The 20,209-nt window shown below is 37.0% G+C and overlaps 1 protein-coding gene across 1 annotated transcript in view; it reads left to right on the top strand.

The window, feature by feature from the left end:
* The window catches only part of ABCB5 (ATP binding cassette subfamily B member 5), a 136,389-nt gene that overhangs the window by 56,257 nt on the left and 59,923 nt on the right, over positions 1-20,209 (top strand). Inside the window, exons 14-15 of the mRNA XM_010366731.2 lie at positions 6,596-6,757; positions 11,076-11,216. Of these exons, the coding sequence (XP_010365033.2) occupies positions 6,596-6,757; positions 11,076-11,216 (303 nt within the window). The remainder of the gene's footprint in view (positions 1-6,595; positions 6,758-11,075; positions 11,217-20,209) is intronic.

Below are 20,209 nucleotides of genomic sequence, written 5' to 3' on the forward strand. Positions count from 1 at the left end.
CCTGTATATGTAATGATTAAAGTTAAGTCGCTATCAGCTTAAAGTAGACTGTCATAAATATAAGGTTTTTATGTAAGCCTAATGGTATACAAACAAACAAAAGTACCTAGAGTACCTCTTACCGCTTGCATTCAACAAAGTCCTGAAGTTCTTAGCCTGCGCAATTAGGCAAGAAAAATAAAAAAGAAGTGTAAAATAAGAAAAAAAAACGTAAGCAGATTATATGATCTTAAAATTTGAAAACTCTAAAGATTACACAGGCAGTCACACATACACACACAAACTGTTAGCACTAATAAATGAATTCAGTAAGGTTGCAGGGTACAAAATCAACATACAAAAATTAGTTGCATTTCTGTTAACAACAAATCATCTGAAACTAAGAAAACATCCCATTTGCAACAGCATCAAAAGAATAAAATACTTAGAAATAAACCTCAGAAGGTAAAATACTTGTACACTGAAAACTATAATCATTGATGAAAAAATTAGAGAAGATACCAATAAAATACATCTCATGATCCTGGATTGGAAGACTTGATACTGTTAAATGTCAATACTACCCAAAGCAATCTACAGATTTAGTATAAAGATTTTGATTTAATACAATCAAAATCCCAATGGCATGTTTTACAGAAATAAAGAACTCATCCTAAAATTACTAAGAAACCACAAAAGATACCAAATATCCAAATCAATCTTGAGAAGAAAAACAAAGCTGAAGGCATCACACTTCCTAATTTCAAAATACATTACAAAGTTACAGTAATTAAAACAGTATAGCACTTGCCTAAAATTAAACATAGAGGCTAATGGGACAGAATAGAAAGCCCAGAAATAAATGGATGCAAAATGATCGACTGACTTTTGACAAGGGTGCAAAGAGTACACAATGGGGAAAGATGGCCTATTCAACAAGTGATGTTGGGAAATTTGGATGTCCACATGCAAAAGAATGGAAACTGGACTTTTATCTACACCATCCACAAAATCCAACTCAAAATAGGTTAAACATATCAATATAAGAAACTGTAAAACTTAAACTGAAACTGTAAAACTTAGAAGTAAACATGGGGGAAAGCTTCATGACACTAAGTTTGACAATTATTTCTTGGATATGAGGCCAAAAACACAAACAACAAAAGCAAAATTAGATAAGTAGGACTACATCAAACAAAAGCATCACAAAGGAAATAATCAACAGAACAAAAAGGTAGACTACAAAAGGAAAAAAAAAATTGGAAACCGTATACCTGGTAAGAAATTAATATCTAAAATATATAAGGAACTCTTATAACTCAATAGTAAAAAACAAAAATAAAGAACAAATAACCTGATTTAAAAATAGGCAAAGAAGTTGAAAAGGCATTTCTCCAAAAAACACATACAAATGGCCAACAAGTATATGAAAAGATTCTTGACATCACTAGTTATCAGGGAAATGTAACTCAATACCACAATGAGATATCTCCTCACACCTATTAGGATGACTATTGTTAAACAAAAAAAAAGATAAGTGTTGGTGAGGATGTGGAAAAATTCGAACCCTTGTGTATTACTGATGGGAAAGTAAAAAGTTGCAGTCTCTATGGAAAACAGTATGGAGGTTCCAGAAACAATTAAAGATAAAATTACCATTTGACCCAGCAATTCTACTACACACACACACACACATGTGTATATATATACACACATTAATTCCAATAATTTGGATATATTAATATATATTCAAAAGAATTAAAGTCAGTATCTCAAAGAGGTATATGCACTCCCATGCTCATTGCATCATTATTTATAACAGCCAAGATATGGAAACAATTTAAATATTTATTGACACATTAACAAATAAAGAAAAATATGATACCTACACAAGGAAATATTCATAAGACTTAAAAAAGGAGGAAGTCCATATGGAACAACGTGGATGAATCTGAATGACATTATGCTAAGTGAAATAAGCCAGTCACAGAAGGACTAATACTGTGTGATTCCTCTTAAATGAGGTATCTAAAACAGTCAAACTTGTAGATGCAGACAATACGATGGTGGCTGCTGGGGACTGAGGAGAGAGAGATACAGGGAGTTGCTGTTCAGTGGGAATAAAATTTTATTTATGTAAGATGAATGAGTTCTAGAGATTAACACTACAACATTGTGCCTATAGTTGGAAATATTGTATTGTGCACTCAAAATTTTAAGAAGATAGATCTCATGTGAAGTGTTCTTACTACAAAAAAAATTAATCTGCTCAATAACTCTAAAATAGAGGTGGTAAAATTTTCCCTATTATCAAATGAAAAATATAAGACTCAGGGGGGTAAAAAACTTAGACGTCTAAGTCCTCCAAGCCAGAAATTGGCAGAAACAAGATCCAAACCCAGGATTTGCAACTCCAGAAAACACAAATGGTGAAATTATTGAATACCAGATTTCCCATTATAAAAGTCATACACTATAATCTATATATTTGCCATTTTGTAGTTAATTACCATGTAATATATTAATTATTATTAGTTACATCCATCATGATATTTGTCAGATTAACTGTATTACGAGTTTTTATTAAGACAGTGTGGACTTCATTCCTATATCATTAGTCTTCTTAGTCTGTTGTTCATAAAGCTTTCTCAGCTATTCATGCAGTGTGATAACTTGCTTTTAAATTAAAAAAATAAAGGGAAATTTGATCCCAGTCATATTATCTCAGTACATTCTTTTAGAAAAGAGCTCTGAAACACAGGTAGGGCTGCTATAGGGGAGCGTAACTGTCCTTTCTACCTACTTTTTGTGACAAGAGATGGGGATTAAGGATACAGATTTAGAAACTGAATAATAATTATTGTCTTATTTTTAGTATCAGACTAAAAATCAGTTATCAAAGCCCTGACATCTCTCCTGACTTGGATAGATGTTTAACCATCAAAAAATACTGCCCTTTGCCAGTAATCCCAGCACTTTGGCAGGCCGAGGCAGGTGGATCACCTGAGGTCAGGAGTTCAAGAACAGCCTGGCCAGCATGGCAAGACCCTGTCTCTACTAAAAATACAAAAATTAGCTGGGTGTGGTGGTACACGCCTGTAATCCCAGCTAATCGGGAGGCTGAGGCAGGAGAATCACTTGAACCTGGGAGGCGGAGGTTGCAGTGAGCCGAGATCACGCCACTGCACTCCAGCCTGCGTGACAGAGAGAGACTCCATCTCAAAAATTAATTAATTAATTAATTAAATTTTTTAAAAGTACCCTTTCCCCCTCTTTCTACCTAGTCCCGCTCTTTAAATGACTCTCTTAATATCTACACGTGGAAAAAAACCAGCTGAAGTCGGCTCACATTGAACCCTTTCTACCTTTGTCAGTGGTCAAGGCCAGCTACGTAGTTTGTGGGGTCCAGCACAAAATGAAAATGTGGAGCCTCTTATTCAAAAACTATTAAGAACTCCAGAATGACAGCAGCAGAGCATTAAACCAAGAGTCACACCCTTCTAAAGCTTTCTTACTTGTAAACAAAAGTGCAATACATGTACACTAAATAAAATTGGGGAAATTGAGATGAGAAAAATACAATCCATAGGCCCAATAACTAAGAACAGGCACTATTAGGATATTGATAGATTTCTATATAGGTGTCTTTTTATGGGTAATTTTTTTAAAACATAGTTATAATAGGATATGTATTTTTCCTGCATTTTTACAGGTAGCATTATATCATACATCTTTTCCACATTACCATTTAATCTTAATAACCAATGTTTTGAGAGGTTCCCTTCTCTTATAGATTTGGAAAAAAGTTTGAAAGAAATTATCACCTGCTTAATCAAGTTTATCTATTGCAATGAAGAGACCTTGTGGAGAGAAGAGGGAAAACCACACCAGGTTTTAGTACCAGACCTTCCAATGACTGAGAGGCCCTGAACAAGGTTCTTAACTTTCTGAGTTCCACTTTCCTGCTCTATAACAGATGAGAATCAGAAAAGTAAATAGCAGTAACACAGTAGGAATATGAATAGTAACAATGTTAGCTGTCAATTGTTGATTCCCTGGCAAATTTGTAGTGCCAGAAGTGTCAGTTATTGTGCTAGGCATTAAAAAAAAAAAAAAAAAAAAAAAAAAAAAAAAAAAAAAAAAACACATTACCTCAAGAATAGTCCACAAAATCTTTCAGAGGAAGAATAAGCTGGAAGAGGTAAACTAATGGTTTTCAATACCTGTTTTAAGTCTATAGTAGTTAAGACAGGATAGCACTGGTGCAGTGACAGACAAGCTGAACAGCAGAATAGCAAGTAGATACAAAAAAAGACACAAAACAATTGTCACCTGATTTATGGTAAAGGCAGTTCTGAAGTATAGAGGGAAATGATGGTCTTCAAAATATGCTGTTGGGACACTTGGTTAACTGTATGGGGAAAATGTACATTGACTCCTACTTGGCATCACACACAAAAACTAATTCCAGGTGCTATACATCACATACAAATATGAAAGGCAAATGATAAAGATTGTAAGGTAAAACATAGAAAAACATCTGTGTGACCTTGGAGTAAAGATTTCTTTAAAGTACACAAAAAGCACAAATTGTAAAAGAAAAAAATTGATAAATTGGACTTCATTAAAATTTTGAAATTCTGTTTATGAAAAGACACCATTAAGAGAGTGAAAAGAAAGCCAAGTACAGTGGCTCACACCTGTAATCCCAGCACTTTGGGAGGCTGAGGTGGATGGATCACCTGAGATCAGGAGTTCAAGACCAGCCTGGCTAACATGGTGAAACCCCGTCTCTACTAAAAATACAAAACATTAGCTGGGTGTGGTGGCGGGTGCCTGTAATGCCAGCTACTCTGGAGGCTGAGGAGAGAATTGCTTGAACCTGGTAGATAGCGGTTGCAGTGAGCTGAGATCATGCCATTGTACTCCCGCCTGGGCAACAAGAGCTAAACTCTGTCTCAAAAAAAAAAAAAAAAAAAAAAAAAAAAAAAAAAAAAAAAAAAAAAAAAAACAGAGAGACAGAGAGAAAGAGAGAGAGTGAAAATCACATAAAGAGAAACTTGCATTGTAATATATGATATTCAATAAAGTTCTCACATCTAGAGTATATAAACAACTCATGAAAATTAAAAATAAAAATACAGTTCTAATAGAAAAATGAGAAAAAATGTGGACAATTCACAAGAAAGAATATCTAAATTGTCACTAATCATTTGAAAAGTTGTTCAACTTCATTAGTCATCGGGAAAATGCCAATAAAAGTCACAATATGATAATTCTCACCCATCAGACAGAAAGAACCAAGTCTTAGAAGATAGAGCAACCATGACCCTCTTGTACTACTGGGGGGTTTATAAAATAGGGCAACCACTTGGAAAATCTATTTGGCAGAATCTAATGAAGCAGAGCATATGCACACTTTATGACTCAGCAATTCCTCTCCTAGGTATAACACTAGAATTGTGTACATATGTTCATCAAATAAACATTTACGGCAACATAGTAGGGGGAAAAAAAAAACTTAAAAATGATCTAAATGCCATCCAGGAACAGAATGGATAAATAAGTTGTGGTATAGTCACACAATAGACCACTGTGTGGCAATAAGAATAAATTATCTGCAACTCTATACAACCAAATGGATGAATCTCAAAAACATACTGTTGAGTGAAAAGATCCAGACACAGAAGAGTATACAATGCATAATCTCATGTATATAAATTACCAGAAAATCAAAACAAGTTCTGCTGTTAGAAATTGGGATAGTGGTGACCCTTGGTATAGGTGAGTGTTAAGAATGACTTGAAAAGAGCATAAGATGGACTTGTAGGTGCTGGTAATGATGGGATTCTTGACCTGGATACTATGATAGGTGTGTATTCCATTTGAAATGCACTGATCTGTATGTACCCTTATGTGCACTTTTCCATATATTAATGATACTTGTAAAAAAGTTAAAAATATATATTACTTTGAATTTGTACCCAAATAGTTAAGTCATATCCCAATTTTAAAGACGAAAACAATTAACTTTCTGACTTTCTTTTCATTCTAATTTCTATTGGTCTTCTAATTCTATTAAAGTTTCCAAATTTCTGTATCCAAGGATAAGATACTTTAATATTTACAATGATACTCCAACAAAGATTCCTTCCTTCCTTCCTTCCTTCTTCCTTTCCTTTCCTTTTCTCTTCTCTTCTCTTCTCTTCTCTTCTCTTCTCTTTTCTTTTTTCTTTTCTTTTCTTTTCTTTCTTTTGATGGAGTTTCACTCTTGTTGCCCAGGTTGGAGTGAAATGGCATGATCTCGGCTCACTGCAACCTCTGCCTCCTAGGTTCAAGCGATTCTCCTGCCTCAGCCTTCCAAGTAGCTGAGATGACAGGTGCCCACCACCAAGACTGGATAATTTTTGTATTTTTAGTAGAGACGGGGTTTTACCATGTTGACCAGGCTGATTTCTAACTCCTGACCTCAGGTGATCCACCCTCCTCAGCCTCCCAAAGTGCTGGGATTAGAGGAATGAGCCACTGTGCCAAGTCAACAAAGATTTCTTAAATAGTGCAAAGGATGTTATTTCTACTAATATCATATTTATTTTCTATGCTTTTTATTCTGTAGGCAAGCAAAGGTCGGACTACAATCGTGGTAGCACACCGACTTTCTACTATTCGAAGTGCAGATTTGATTGTGACCATAAAGGATGGAATGGTGGCGGAAAAAGGAGCACATGCTGAACTAATGGCAAAACGAGGTCTATATTATTCACTTGTGATGTCACAGGTAATGCTTATGTGACATAATGCTATGTTAGCAGGGTTTATTTTTAACGTTTCAGAGATCATACCACACTAGAAAACAAAAGTTGCAAATTTTAATCTTAAATTTCAAAAAGCAACCAAGGTTTATAGTTCCTCAGTAAAGAAATTGAGAGTTTCAAATCCTCAGTGTTGTGCTAAATAATATGCTGAAAGTTGAAGAAGTAATGGGTACCTGGTACCTAATATCTGCCAGGCACACTCCAAATAGGCTTCAAAACTTATATGTGGCCAGGCAGGGTGGCCCACACCTGTAATCCCAGCAATTTGGGAGGCCAAGGAGGGCGGACCACGAGGTCAGGAGATCGAGACCACCCTGGCCAACATGGTGAAACCTCGTCTCTACAAAAAATACAAAAATTAGCTGGGTGTGGTGGCGCATGCCTGCAATCCCAGCTACTCGGGAGGCTGAGGCAAGAGAATTGCTTGAACCAGGGAGTCAGAGGTTGCAGTGAGCTGAGATTGCACCACTGCACTCCAGCCTGCCAACAGAGCAAGACTCCATCTCAAAAAAACAAACAAACAAAAACTTGTATGTGGCAGATACTGTGATCTTTGGCTAGAACACAAAGAAATATAACACACAGTCCTTATTCAAAGGCTTAAAACTTAGCTACAGAGGCAAATTGCAAAACTGTGCATATAGATATTGTTAGTTGTAAAAAGAAAAAACAAGATTGATGGGGAGAGACAGAGCTATATTACCCACAAAGGTTTCATGGAAGAGGTCTTTAAGGTTAAAAGATGGGAGTTGGGGGTGAACATGAAGGATAAATTCAGGTAGGCAGAACAACAGCATAGAAACAAGAAGGAACTTGGTGTGTGACTGAAACAAAAAGGAGGACAGCTTTCCTTAAGTACTTGTGAGTGTTGAGGGGTACAATGGAAAAGAGTTCGATAATGAACGTCAGATCATGGAAGTTCTTAGAGGCCAGGCAAAAGGGTTGAGACTTAATTTGTGTAGGGAGCACCTAAGACAATGCCTGGCACACAGTGGGCACTCAATAAACATTTGCTGAATGAAGGGATGCACACATAAAACCTTACTGTGTGTGCTACCACATCACCACAGATGGACCAGAAAGCTCATATTGGGCAATCAAGCGGGGGCATGATGATGCTAAAGGCACACAGCAAATTCCCCTTCTTTAGGATCCATACTTGTGCGTGTCATGGATCCACCCTACTGGATTTCACATAACTTTCTCATTAGGATACATTAATATAGGTCATGGGAATTAGGCTATAGCTCTCTTCTTTGTTCTAGCCTGGCTTTCTTCTCTTGACCTGGAAGGCAGCCTTTTTTGAAGGGCTCTTCTACAGATAACTGATTTCAACCCTTTTTGGTCTTCTTCAACTTTCTAATAATATCTTTGATGTCAATATTATTATTTTACAAATCAGGAAATTTAGAAAGTTATGAGCCCCCATCTCTTCATCAAGTTTATAACTTCAAATTTCAAACCCTAGCTTTCTCCAACTGTGCTAAAATGAAATATTTCTGAACATATCCTAAGAAGCAATACAGTAAAATATATTTGAAAATGTAGTTTTTGTTGAAAAACTGTCTGATGCTGATTTTATTTCATATTAGTTCATATTTTGTGTTTCAAAAATAAAAGTGAGGTGTTATTTGATAACTGAATTTTTATTCCACAATAGACTTAATAATCTATGAAGTTTAATATTTTGAAACTAATATGGGTTGCAATAAAAGGAAATAACTGGTTGAGTTAACCCTATTTTGAGATTTTTTAAAAACTATTAATACTAGTATAGCCAGTTCTTTCTTTGGAGTAGTACATCTTTATTTTTTATTGTGATTAAACTAAAACTCCATTATTATGTCTTAAGTTAAAGGCTTTCACATTGTATAAAAAGCAAAAGTGGTGTGTTTGTGGGACGAATGTGTAAAAATTTTAAATACCTTATTTAAAATGGATTAGTATTCTCTGATTACCTAAAATGATGTCCAATCAGATACAACAACACCATTTTAAATATTAATACTAAATATAATATTCTAAGCATTGTACAGTAAATGTAACATACATAATATCTGCACAAACAAGTAACTCACTTTTAAAGATCTGCACATACTTATTTGCCAATATTGACTGTGGAATCAAAATTAATCAATTTTGATAATTCACGATTGTCACAAACATCACAGTTAATGCTGCTTAACTAATCCTGAGAAGCAGTACAGCAAAGTGCTTAAGATGATGAGCTCTGTGTTCACTGCAAATTGACTCCACCACTTGATAGTTTTAGGTCCTTGAGCAAGTTATTTAAATTCTCAGTGCATCAATTTCCCAATCTCTAAGAAGAGGGAAATAGTAATAACCTATTAATAAATTATTGTGAGTATTAAACAGGCTCAGTCATATAAAGTACTTAGAATTATTGTTAATGTAATAAATTGTATTGTTATTGACATTAACATTATTTGATCAAACTTTTTAGAAAAGTTCAAACTATACAGATTAATATTATAATTATTTACCAAGACTGTCCATGATTATATACATGTATATTGCTTTAGTGGATTTCTATGTGAAAATGAAATATAAACACACATATCAAAATGTGTATTTTTGATACACATATACACAGAGATATACACATATCAAAGCTTATTGTCACCATTATTTTGTCCAGAGACCTTCTCAGGAAAAGAAATTTTCTTTGACTTACTAAAGCACCTTTTCAGAAAATGTATTATGAGGAGAGGTCAAAGTTTTATTTTAAACTTGCCACAAAGTGAGTAACTCCTGGAGGCAGGGGAGAAAAGCCAAACAAGGCAGGACATCATGGCTAGTTCCTGTAATCCCAGCTACTTGAAAGGCTGAGGCAGAAGGACTGCTTGAGCTAAGGAGTTTAACATTAGTTTGGGCAACACAGTAAGACCTACTCTTTAAATAAGTACATAAATAATAAAAACAAAAAATAAAAAATTTCAAAGCCATATAAAATATTTCTTTCATGGCAGAGACATTTACAGGAAAAAAAAGAGAAAATGATCGCAAAAAGAAATGCCTGATTAAAGATGTTTGGATAGTCTAGGGCTGGTTAAAGTTCATTATCTCTTTAAATGACTGATTAACAGTTGTTAAGCTTGTCAAAGAATCACGGTGTCCCTGGAAAGTCTTCCATGTGCACATTCTCCTTGTGCATCTAAATTGACCTACATTTTCCATCTCTTCCCCACGCTAACCGGACCTGCTAGCAACTAGGTTGGCTTCTCATTTCTCTTGTCCTCCTCCTCCCATCTCCTCCTGGGAAAGTCACAGATTTACTCATACCACATTCAAATGAACAGAGAATCTGCAGCTCCTTTAAAGTGGTCTCATGAGTAGCAAGAAAAATAAAAACTAGACCTAGAGCAATTTGACTTTGAACTTGGTTCTATCCTATAATGTACCAATAAGCAGTTTCTTTAAAGTTAAAAATGTTTATTTCGAGACACAGTCTTGCTGCCACCCAGGCTGGAGTGTAGTGGTGCAATCTCGGTTCACTGCAGCCTCCACCTCCCAAGTTCAAGCCTCAGCCTCAGCCTCCTGAGTAGCTGGGCTCACAGGCACGCACCACCACACCCAACTAATTTTTTGTATTTTTAGTAGAGACAGGGTGTTATATGTTGGCCAGGCTGGTCTGAAACTCATGGCCTGAAGTGATCCACACGTCTCGGTTTCCCAAAGTGCTGGGATTACAGGGGTGACCACTGTGCCTGGCCTTTAAGGTTAATTTGATTGCTTTGGAATTTCTTATTGTAGAGGAGCAGGCCATATTAGTTCTGTGTTTTGTTCACAGTTCAGGATGGGTAGCAGGGGCAGGCCTGGAAAGCATGATTGTCTCCCGAGGTCTCTCTCAGGCCCAGTCTCACACATAAAAGTACCCAACTAAATACTACAAATTTATAAGCCCCAGAAATGGCTAGGAAGAAAGCATCAGAAACAGTATCTTCTGTCTCAAAAAGCTCCTCTTACTAAGATCTCTCTTTGTTAGTGATATAATTGTTTCGATTAAGGCATTGTTTTCTGCAGGTGATAATACAGGTCCTTGGAAAAGAAAGGACAATGAGCTATTGTTAGTCACTAACATTTTAGTATGAGATAGACTTATCAGCTCTCTCAAGCCTGAAAGCTGTTCAGCAAGAACTACATTAGAATATGCCACTTTCAATAGCAAAGGCGATAACAGCTTTAAAGAGATGCTTAATAAGATTTCCTTGAATTGTTAAGGCATTCTTATAACGATAACCTGTATATTCTTCCTGTAAGGATATTAAAAACGCTGATGAACAGATGGAGTCAATGACATATTCTACTGAAAGGAAGACCAACTCACTTCCTCTGTGCTCTGTGAATAGCATCAAGTCAGACTTCACTGACAAGGCCGAGGAATCCATCCAATCTAAAGAGGTAATGGCTCAGCAATCAACCAGTTTTTCCTACATGTTTTCTAATTTTGATTTAATCCTTGTAAAATTTAAAATATTACTGTAGCACTAAGCTCACAAAACATGTCTTTCCCAAACTTCGCTCTAGCATCGGTGTGACACTCTAGGTAAGTCTGTCTAAAAAGGCTGCCTTTGTATCAGAGGTCCTTCTTTACCAGGGGGAAAAAAAAATCTCATGAGACTGTTAGATGATGTTTCTCCTATGAAGCAAACCATGGGTTAAAACAATGCCTTGGCAAATGTGATGGAGATACTAATGGTGATGCCCAAGATTAATTTGAGTCAGATCAGAGGCATAAATGCATGCCACTCCCAGAATGCAGATAGGCCCAGCATGTACACGACCCAGGCTTGCAGTCCCAGGGCACAATTTGAGAAGCCTTGCTCACTGGGGTGGGAGTATTTGTTCCCATGCTTACTGTGCCCACTCTTACCCCCACACCCCCAGGCTCTGCCCGAGCCCCACATCACCTGCTTTGACTCTCCTTCCGTTGATACCCCTCATACCTCCCTGCAGTTCCCATCTGCACCTGAATTCTCACTTCTCTGTCTCAATTCCACCTTCCTTCTCTTAACATGCCCGACACCTGCTTTGAGCCTCCATCCCACACCCTGAACATTCTCTGCAGCACCCTTTTACAAAACACCCTTCCATCTTAATCTCACCTTAACCCTTGCTTCTCCCAGCCTCCCAATTCACTGAGCTCCAGCCCTCTTTCCACCCTAGTTGATCTTTGCTAGCCCCTGGTGCTCTGTAACCTTGCATGCCTTGAAATCCCTCACCCTTGCCCTGTCTCAGCTTCAGTCCCCTAACCTCCAGCATCCATACCATTCCATACCTATCCTTGGCCCATTATTTCCTCCCAAACTAGAGTTTCCTTCTTCTCCTTGGGACTAACAGAGACCTGAGATTGAATCGCCTCTTAGCTGTTCTCGTCATCTTCATGCCCACTTTCCTTGGTCTCACCTGTCAATTATCTGCCTGAAGCCCCTGGATTATCTGTCCCAAAACCCCTCTTGTCCTTCTCTGGTATTGCTAATCTACTGCTTTTAATTTTAGCTAAACTCTTTCATTTTAGGTATGTAGTCCTCTATAGCATTTACACTTAGACATTTTTCCTTTTCTGCTAATTTTATTTTTAAGTCCATCTAAATAAATAAGCATGCAAAGAAAAATAATGGTATAGATGGCATGCCATATGGCAAATGTATGTTAAGAATATAGTACATGAAAGTTTGTACTGAGACATTAGGCAAGAGTGTAGGAAACACTGTGTTAAAACATCTATTGATAGCTGCTGGACCTGCCTCAGCAACTGCTGAAAACACTATGGAAATCTGCCTCTAAGTCTAAAAATACACCATATTTATGAAGTGGATTTTCAAAACCTAAGAAAGATCAAAAACAGAACAGAAGATCAAAAGCATGGGTTAAGGAATTTAAAAAGGAATTTCCAGATTTCTGGACAAAAATGATATAATTGGTTTACAATCTGATACGACTACATGCTCCACACACATGGAAATGATAAAATATAAAATGAGAAAAACCAGTAAGATGTATCTAGGCTCTAAACAGGAGGAATAGCTCTTCACACCAGAACTAGAGCAAAAGCACAAAGTGGTGAGCTGGACAATAGTCACAGACCTGTTCTGAAAAGTAGGCAGAAAAACCTGGTTAGCCAATGCCTGGAGCTAAAGCTTATAAAAATCTGTGAGCCTGGGGAGGCAGGAAACAGATACAGGGTGCTACAACCAAGAACCGAAATAAGCTAGGATTGGTTCAATGGCTGTATTTTAAAGGGACTCTTTAAGACTGTGGTAATCCAGTGAAAAATAAACAAGGAAGTGAAGAGACTGTAATAATCAATAATGAGCTGGGGACAGTGACATGTCTATAATAATAGCTACAAGAGAGGTTGAGGCAGGAGGATCACTTAAGCTTAAGAGTTCAAGGCTGCAGTGAGCTATGATCATGCCACCGTACCCCAGCCTGAGCAACAGAGCAAGAACCCATCTCTGAAATAAATACAAATAAAATAAATAGGCCGAGTGAGTGGTTCACGCCTGTAATCCCAGCACTTTGGGAGGCTGAGGCGGGCAGATTACTTGAGGTCAGGAGTTCGACACCAGCTGACCAACATGGTGAAACCTTGTCTCTACTAAAAATATAAAAAAATAGCTGGGTGTGATGGTACATGCCTGTAATCCCAGCTACTTGAGAGGCTGAGGCAGGAGAATCACTTGAATTGGGGAGGCAGTTTGCAGTGAACCAAGATCACACCACTGCACTCCAGCCTGGGCGACAGAGTGAGACCCTATCTCAAAAAACAAACTAAAAAACAAAATAAAATAAAATAAACAAAGATCAATAATGAAATGAAAAAGAAATGGAGCAGTACTTTAGAACAGAATTAATGGGAGTTCTATTAGTCTATATCCAGTCAGGAAATAGAAAGCACACAATGACAGAGAAAGTTTAGTATAATGAATCATTAAGAGGGGATTGTAGTATGGGGAGTTGGGTAATGAAAGTTAAGATACCTCTAAAGAATACAGAAGTAGCAGATAAAAGTAGCAACCACTACCCCTGGAGTGAAATACAGCACCCATAGAAGATCCCTTTCTTCTCTCCAGCAAGGCAGAGTCAGATCTCAATGGAAAGGGCACAGTTATGGCTCACTGGATGGCAGAGAAGTTGCTGTGGTAACTTGCTGGTGGGGCTTGCTGGAAATCTGCCCTCAAGGGTGCCAAGGGAGGCCTTCCACAGGATGGTGCTGAGCTTCAGAACCTGCCAGGTGCTGGGGAAACTGCTGGCCACTGGGCACTATTGGAACAAGAAGCTGGCCAAGGTTGTCATCTGCAGGAGTCTAGGGCAGTTCTGCAAGTGGGAGGGTGCAGTCATTAGTGACCTGGCTGAGACCCAGGCCTGTGCTCATACGTATGCCTCCATACCCTAAGCCAAGAGCTGGGGAAAGCAACCGGCGGCCACACAGAAGAGAAAGCTGCACTCTGCAGGCACCTGCCTCTGAAAACCTATGCAGGCAGGGCAGACGAGAAAAAACTCACCCTGCAGGAGCTTTCCCAATGAGCACTAGAAAGAACAGGAAGAAATATCTCCTCCTGCAATGTCTTTGCTGCACCCTCTACTGACAGGGCTTAACCTCTTGCCCACTGGTAAAAGAGAAATATTTATCAGACAAAAAAGTGCATTTGGATCAGAGAGGCAATAAGTCAATGACCAGGACAGGGGTGGTAATATTTCAAACAGGGGCACAGCGAGCATGAGGGCCTGGAGTTGGGGGTCAAAATGACTAAGGAGGACAGGGGTAGGCAGAAAGGTGCGTGGGACACTCAGGGACCGGATCATGCACGGCCTCTTGGGCCATCATGACAAATTTGGATTCTATTCTTCCTCTAACAAAAAACCTTCAGGAGTTTTTAACCAGTGGTTCATGACCTACAAGGAATTTCTGAATAGACTTCAGAGCCCATCAACCTGAATGAAAAAAAAAAATCACAACTTTTTTTCCCCACTAACCCTTGATAGAAATGTAACATCTACTTTTGTGAATTTAAGCAACAAGCTACAATAGTATTACCAGTATCTGTGATGTCACCAATGAATATCACAGAAATTTTCATATCACATTACACTTATGGATAACTTAAAATATCTCTACACTCATTACTATTAGTTCTTATGTTTTGTTCTAATAAATGAAGCACATTCATAACTGCATCAAAACTTTGGGTTACTTGTTAAGTATTTTGAATACAATGTTTCAATGGGATGGGCTTTCTTGGAGTCCTATGTATCATTTAGTACATTTAAACATTTCTTCAGGGAAGGAGTCCATAGACTTCACCAGTCTTCCAAAGGAGTCCATGAACTAAAACAGGTGAAGCACTGCTGCATTAGAGGGTCTTATTCAGAAGGGCACATGGTCTGATTTACTCCATGTGGCTACAATTTGGAGAACAGTGTGTGGGGGCCAGACTAAGATGAGGGAAAGCAGAATGGAGAGGAGATGATGGTGGCTGAATAATGAACTTGATTGGTCTCACTAAAGCTGTCAGCGGAGAAATAAAATATAGATGGCTAAAAGAGTAGGACACTGGAATGAGACTCAGGACCCAGCACCATTTAGAGTTGGAAAGAAAAAGTCACTAGTGAAAGGATCCTAACAAATGGCTGGCAAAATAAGAGGAAAGCCAGGAGAGTGTGGTATCATAGACACCAAGTAAGAAAAGTGGTACAGAAAAAGGAAGAGATCATTTGTGTTAATTGCCATGAAAATCACATAAAATTAGAGATTTTCACTTTCAACCAAGATAGTTTAACAGGAACTAGATTTACTTTCCTGCTTGATACAACTAAGAAACTGAACAAAATATGTGAAATAATGGTTTCTGACATTGGACATCAGGCCAAATAGGATAGTGATCTCTGTGGAAGGAGAAATAAATGAGTTGAAACTTGTCATTAACCCAGTTTAAGGTCTGAGTAGTTTTTTTTTTGGAGACAGAGTTTCGCTCTTGTTGCTCAGGCTAGAGTACAATGTCTCAATCTCGGCTCACCGCAACCTCCGCCTCCTGAAACCCAGCAGACTTTGAGTTCAGGAGACAGAGCTAAGAGTTGAAGGAGGCCAAAGTTGCCAGAGGTTTCAGAGCAAAGAACTGGAGAGGAGAGAACTTTTCAGAAAGAGAGAAGTCCAAAAATCTGCAGAGGTTCTCCCTTGAGTCTTCATCTGACTACTGATCAGTGTATTTATTAAGGAAACTACCAGAGGTAGGGTATATATCTACCAGAAAAGATTAGAAGGAGCAATTCTTAGAACTCACACAGGGCCAGGAAAAGTTCTTATTAAACTAACTAGAGTAGAAAATCTTTAAATTCAAGAGACACTCGGTTAAGTGTTAAGAAAGATATTGCCTCAGAGGGTAAACTAATTAGTTCTAGACTAAACTCTGCACTAAACCTAACTAACAAATTCTAATAGCAAGCCTCAAAAGGATTACACTGTTTCCAAGTAATTTAAATGTGTTCCAGAATAAGAGTCAATAACATATACAATAATTCAAAAATATTTAGTCCCCAAAAGTATAAAATTTACAATGTCTGGCATCCATTCAAAAATCACCAGGCAAGCAAAAAAGCAGAAAAAAATGTACCCAAAATGAAGAGAAAAATCAATCAATAGAAATAGACCCAGAAATGGCACACTTAGTAGCGTTAGTAGAGACATTAAGCATTTATTATAACTGTATTACATATGTACATATGTCCCCAAAAGAAGTCCAAACCATTGAAGAAATAATGCTTTAAAAATTTGCCAATTTGATGAAAACTTAAAATCCACAGATTCAAGAAGCTCAATAAATTCTAAGTATAAGAAACATAAGAAATCCTACACCTAGGTATATCATAATCAAACTGCTTAAAACCAGTGTTAAGGAGAAAACTACTAAAGCATCCAGAGAAATTGACACAATATAGATGAGGAAAAAGACAAGAAAGCTACAAACTTCTCATTACAAACAATGCAAACAAGAAGATAATGGAGCGATATTTTTAAAGCACTGAAAAAAAAAAAAAAAAAAAAAAAAGCATCTCCAATCAGAATGCTATTTACAGAAAAATGCCTGATAAAAATGAAGGCAAAATTGAGACATTTTCAGAAATAAAAGGTTAAAATAATTCACTACCAGCACACCCATACTACAAGAAATATTAAAGGAAGTCATTTGGGCAGAAGGAAAGTGATACTAGATGGAAATCTGAATATACACAAAGGAATGAAGAGTATCAGTAATAGTAAATATACAAGTTACTATAATAGAATGGTTTGTCGGGCCGGGCGCGGTGGCTCAAGCCTGTAATCCCAGCACTTTGGGAGGCCGAGACGGGCGGATCACGAGGTCAGGAGATCGAGACCATCCTGGCTAATACGGTGAAACCCCGTCTCTACTAAAAAATACAAAAAAACCAGCCGGGCGACGAGGCGGGCGCCTGTAGTCCCAGCTACTCGGGAGGCTGAGACAGGAGAATGGCGTAAACCCGGGAGGCGGAGCTTGCAGTGAGCTGAGAGCCGGCCACTGCACTCCAGCCTGGGCAGCAAAGCAAGACTCCGTCTCAAAAAAAAAAAAAAAAAAAAAAAAGAATGGTTTGTATATTTACATTTTTGATATGTTTAAAGGCATATTTATTTTTCAAAGAAAAAAAGAACATGATAGTATGGGTTTTTTTTTTTAACACAAATATTAGTAAAATGTTTGAAAACATTTGCCAAAACACTGGGAAAAAGAAACTAAAGTGTTATATTTTAAGGTTCCTAAGTGGTATATAACATTGTCTGAAGGTAGATTGTGATGTTAAAGGCAGTCAAAGTAATGTTCTTAGAGCAAAGAACATTACTAAGGATAAAGAAGTTTCTTTCATAATAAAAAAGGAATCAGTTTATCCAGAACTGCAAATAGACAAATCTGCAATTGTATTGAGAGATTTCAGCACCCTTCTACTAAATCTTAGTAGAACAAGTAAATAGAAATTCAACAGAAATATAGATGACTTTAACAGCACTATCAACAAATTTGACCTAATAAACATTTGTAGAAGACTTCACATATTAACAACAGAATATGTCTTCTTTTCAAACGCACTTGAAACATTTACCAAAAAGGCCCTATTCTGGCTATAACACAAGTCTCAATAAACTTTAAAAAATTCACATACTACCAGCCTGGGTAACATAGGGAGACCCTGTATCTATAATAATAATAATAATAATAATAATAATAACAACAACAACAATAATAATTAACCAGGGATAGTGGCATGTACCTGTAGTCCCAGCTACTGAGATGCTGATGTAGGAGGATTGCTTGAACCCAAGATTTTGAGGCTGCAGTGAGCTATGATTGCATCACTGTACCCCATCTTGGGTAACAGAACAAGATCCTGCCTTAAAAAAAAAAAAAAAAAAAATCAAGTAATGCAAAGTATATTACCTGACCAATATGATATGGAATTAAGTTAGAAGTCAATAACAGAAAGTGGTCTGGGAAACCTTGAAATATTTAAAAACTATGTAACTCACTTCTAAATAATGCACAGATCAAAGAAAAAATCAAAAGAGAAACTCAAAAGCGTTTTGAATTGAACAAAAATGAACACTGAACATATCAAAATGTGTAGGAAGCTTAAAGTGATACTGAGGAAGAAATCTGTACCACTAAACACCTATACTATCTAAAAATCTCAAATTAATATGCTAAGTTTCCACCTTAAGAAACCAGAAGGAAGAAAATAATAAAGAATAATCAATCAAATCCAAAGTTGGTTCTCTGGGACCAATATTGAACTCACGGAGCAAGAAAAAAGATACAAACTGCCAACATCAAGATGAAAGAGCTGACATCACTACAGATTCTACATGTATTTAAAGATGAATAAAATAATCTTATTAAAACATTTAGGCAAACAAATTCTACAACTCAGATGAAATGAGCAAATTCCCTAAAGTTTACAAACTATCAAAGCCCACTCAAGAATAAATTGATAGTTTGAATAGTCTTACATTTATTTTTAAAAAATTAAATCTGTGGTTAAATTCTTTTTTCCCTAAAAAAAAAAAAAAAAAATCAAGCCATATGGCTTTACTGATGAATTCTATTTAAAAAAAAAGTGATAACGAAGAAGTTCTTGTTCTATTAGACCAACATCATTACTCTGATATCAAAATTAGACAATGAGATTAAAAAAATAAAATTATAGACAAATATCAGCCATAAACATAGATGAAAGAATTCTTAACAAAATTTAACAAATCTAATCCAACAATATAGAAAAAGAATAATATGTCATCATCAAGCAGGATTGTTCTAAGAAGTGAAAAGTTGGTTTAACATTCAGAAATTAATGTAATTCTCCTAATTAAAAAAAATAAAAAGAAAAAACCAATTATCTCAATCAATGCAGAAAACCCATTTGATAAAATACACCATCCATTTCTGATAACTCTCAGCAAGCAAATAATTAAAAGAAATTCCTTCAACCTGATAAAAGGCAGCTACAATAAACAACAGCTAACATCATCCTAAATGGTGAAAGATTAAGATCAAGAACAAGGCAAGGGCATACACTACATCTATTGCACATTCTACTGGAAGTTCTGGCCTGTTCGATAAGGCAAGAAAATAAAAGCATCCAGGTAGGAAAGGGATATGTAGGAGTGTCTTTATTCACAGATGGCATGATCACTTATGCAAACAATCTTATGGAATCTACACACACACACACACACACACACACACACACAAGTACTAAAACTAATAAAGTTTAGCAAGATTGTAGAATACGTGACAATATACTAAAATCAACCCCAATTCTATATAATACAAATGGAAAGTGGGAAGTTAAAATTAAAAAATAATTTTATGTACAAGAGTACCAAAATTGTAAATTATTGGGAATAAATGTGATAAGAAATTATAAAATCCACACACTGAAATCTATAAAATATTATAGAGAAAAATTATCGAGAAAAATAGACTAAATAATTTAAAAGATATTTTCAACGTGAGTGAACAAGAAAATTCAATATAGTTAAGATGTTCTGCCGGGCGCGGTGGCTCAAGCCTGTAATCCCAGCACTTTGGGAGGCCGAGACGGGCGGATCACGAGGTCAGGAGATCGAGACCATCCTGGCTAACACGGTGAAACCCCGTCTCTACTAAAAAATACAAAAAACTAGCCGGGCGAGGTGGCGGGCGCCTGTAGTCCCAGCTACTCGGGAGGCTGAGGCAGGAGAATGGCGTAAACCCGGGAGGCGGAGCTTGCAGTGAGCTGAGAACCGGCCACTGCACTCCAGCCCGGGGAACAGAGCGAGACTCCGTCTCAAAAAAAAAAAAAAAAAAGATGTTCTTTCTCCCCAAATTGAATTCACATGGAAA

Source organism: Rhinopithecus roxellana, chromosome 6, assembly GCF_007565055.1.
Source record: "Rhinopithecus roxellana isolate Shanxi Qingling chromosome 6, ASM756505v1, whole genome shotgun sequence".
NCBI lineage: Eukaryota > Metazoa > Chordata > Mammalia > Primates > Cercopithecidae > Rhinopithecus > Rhinopithecus roxellana.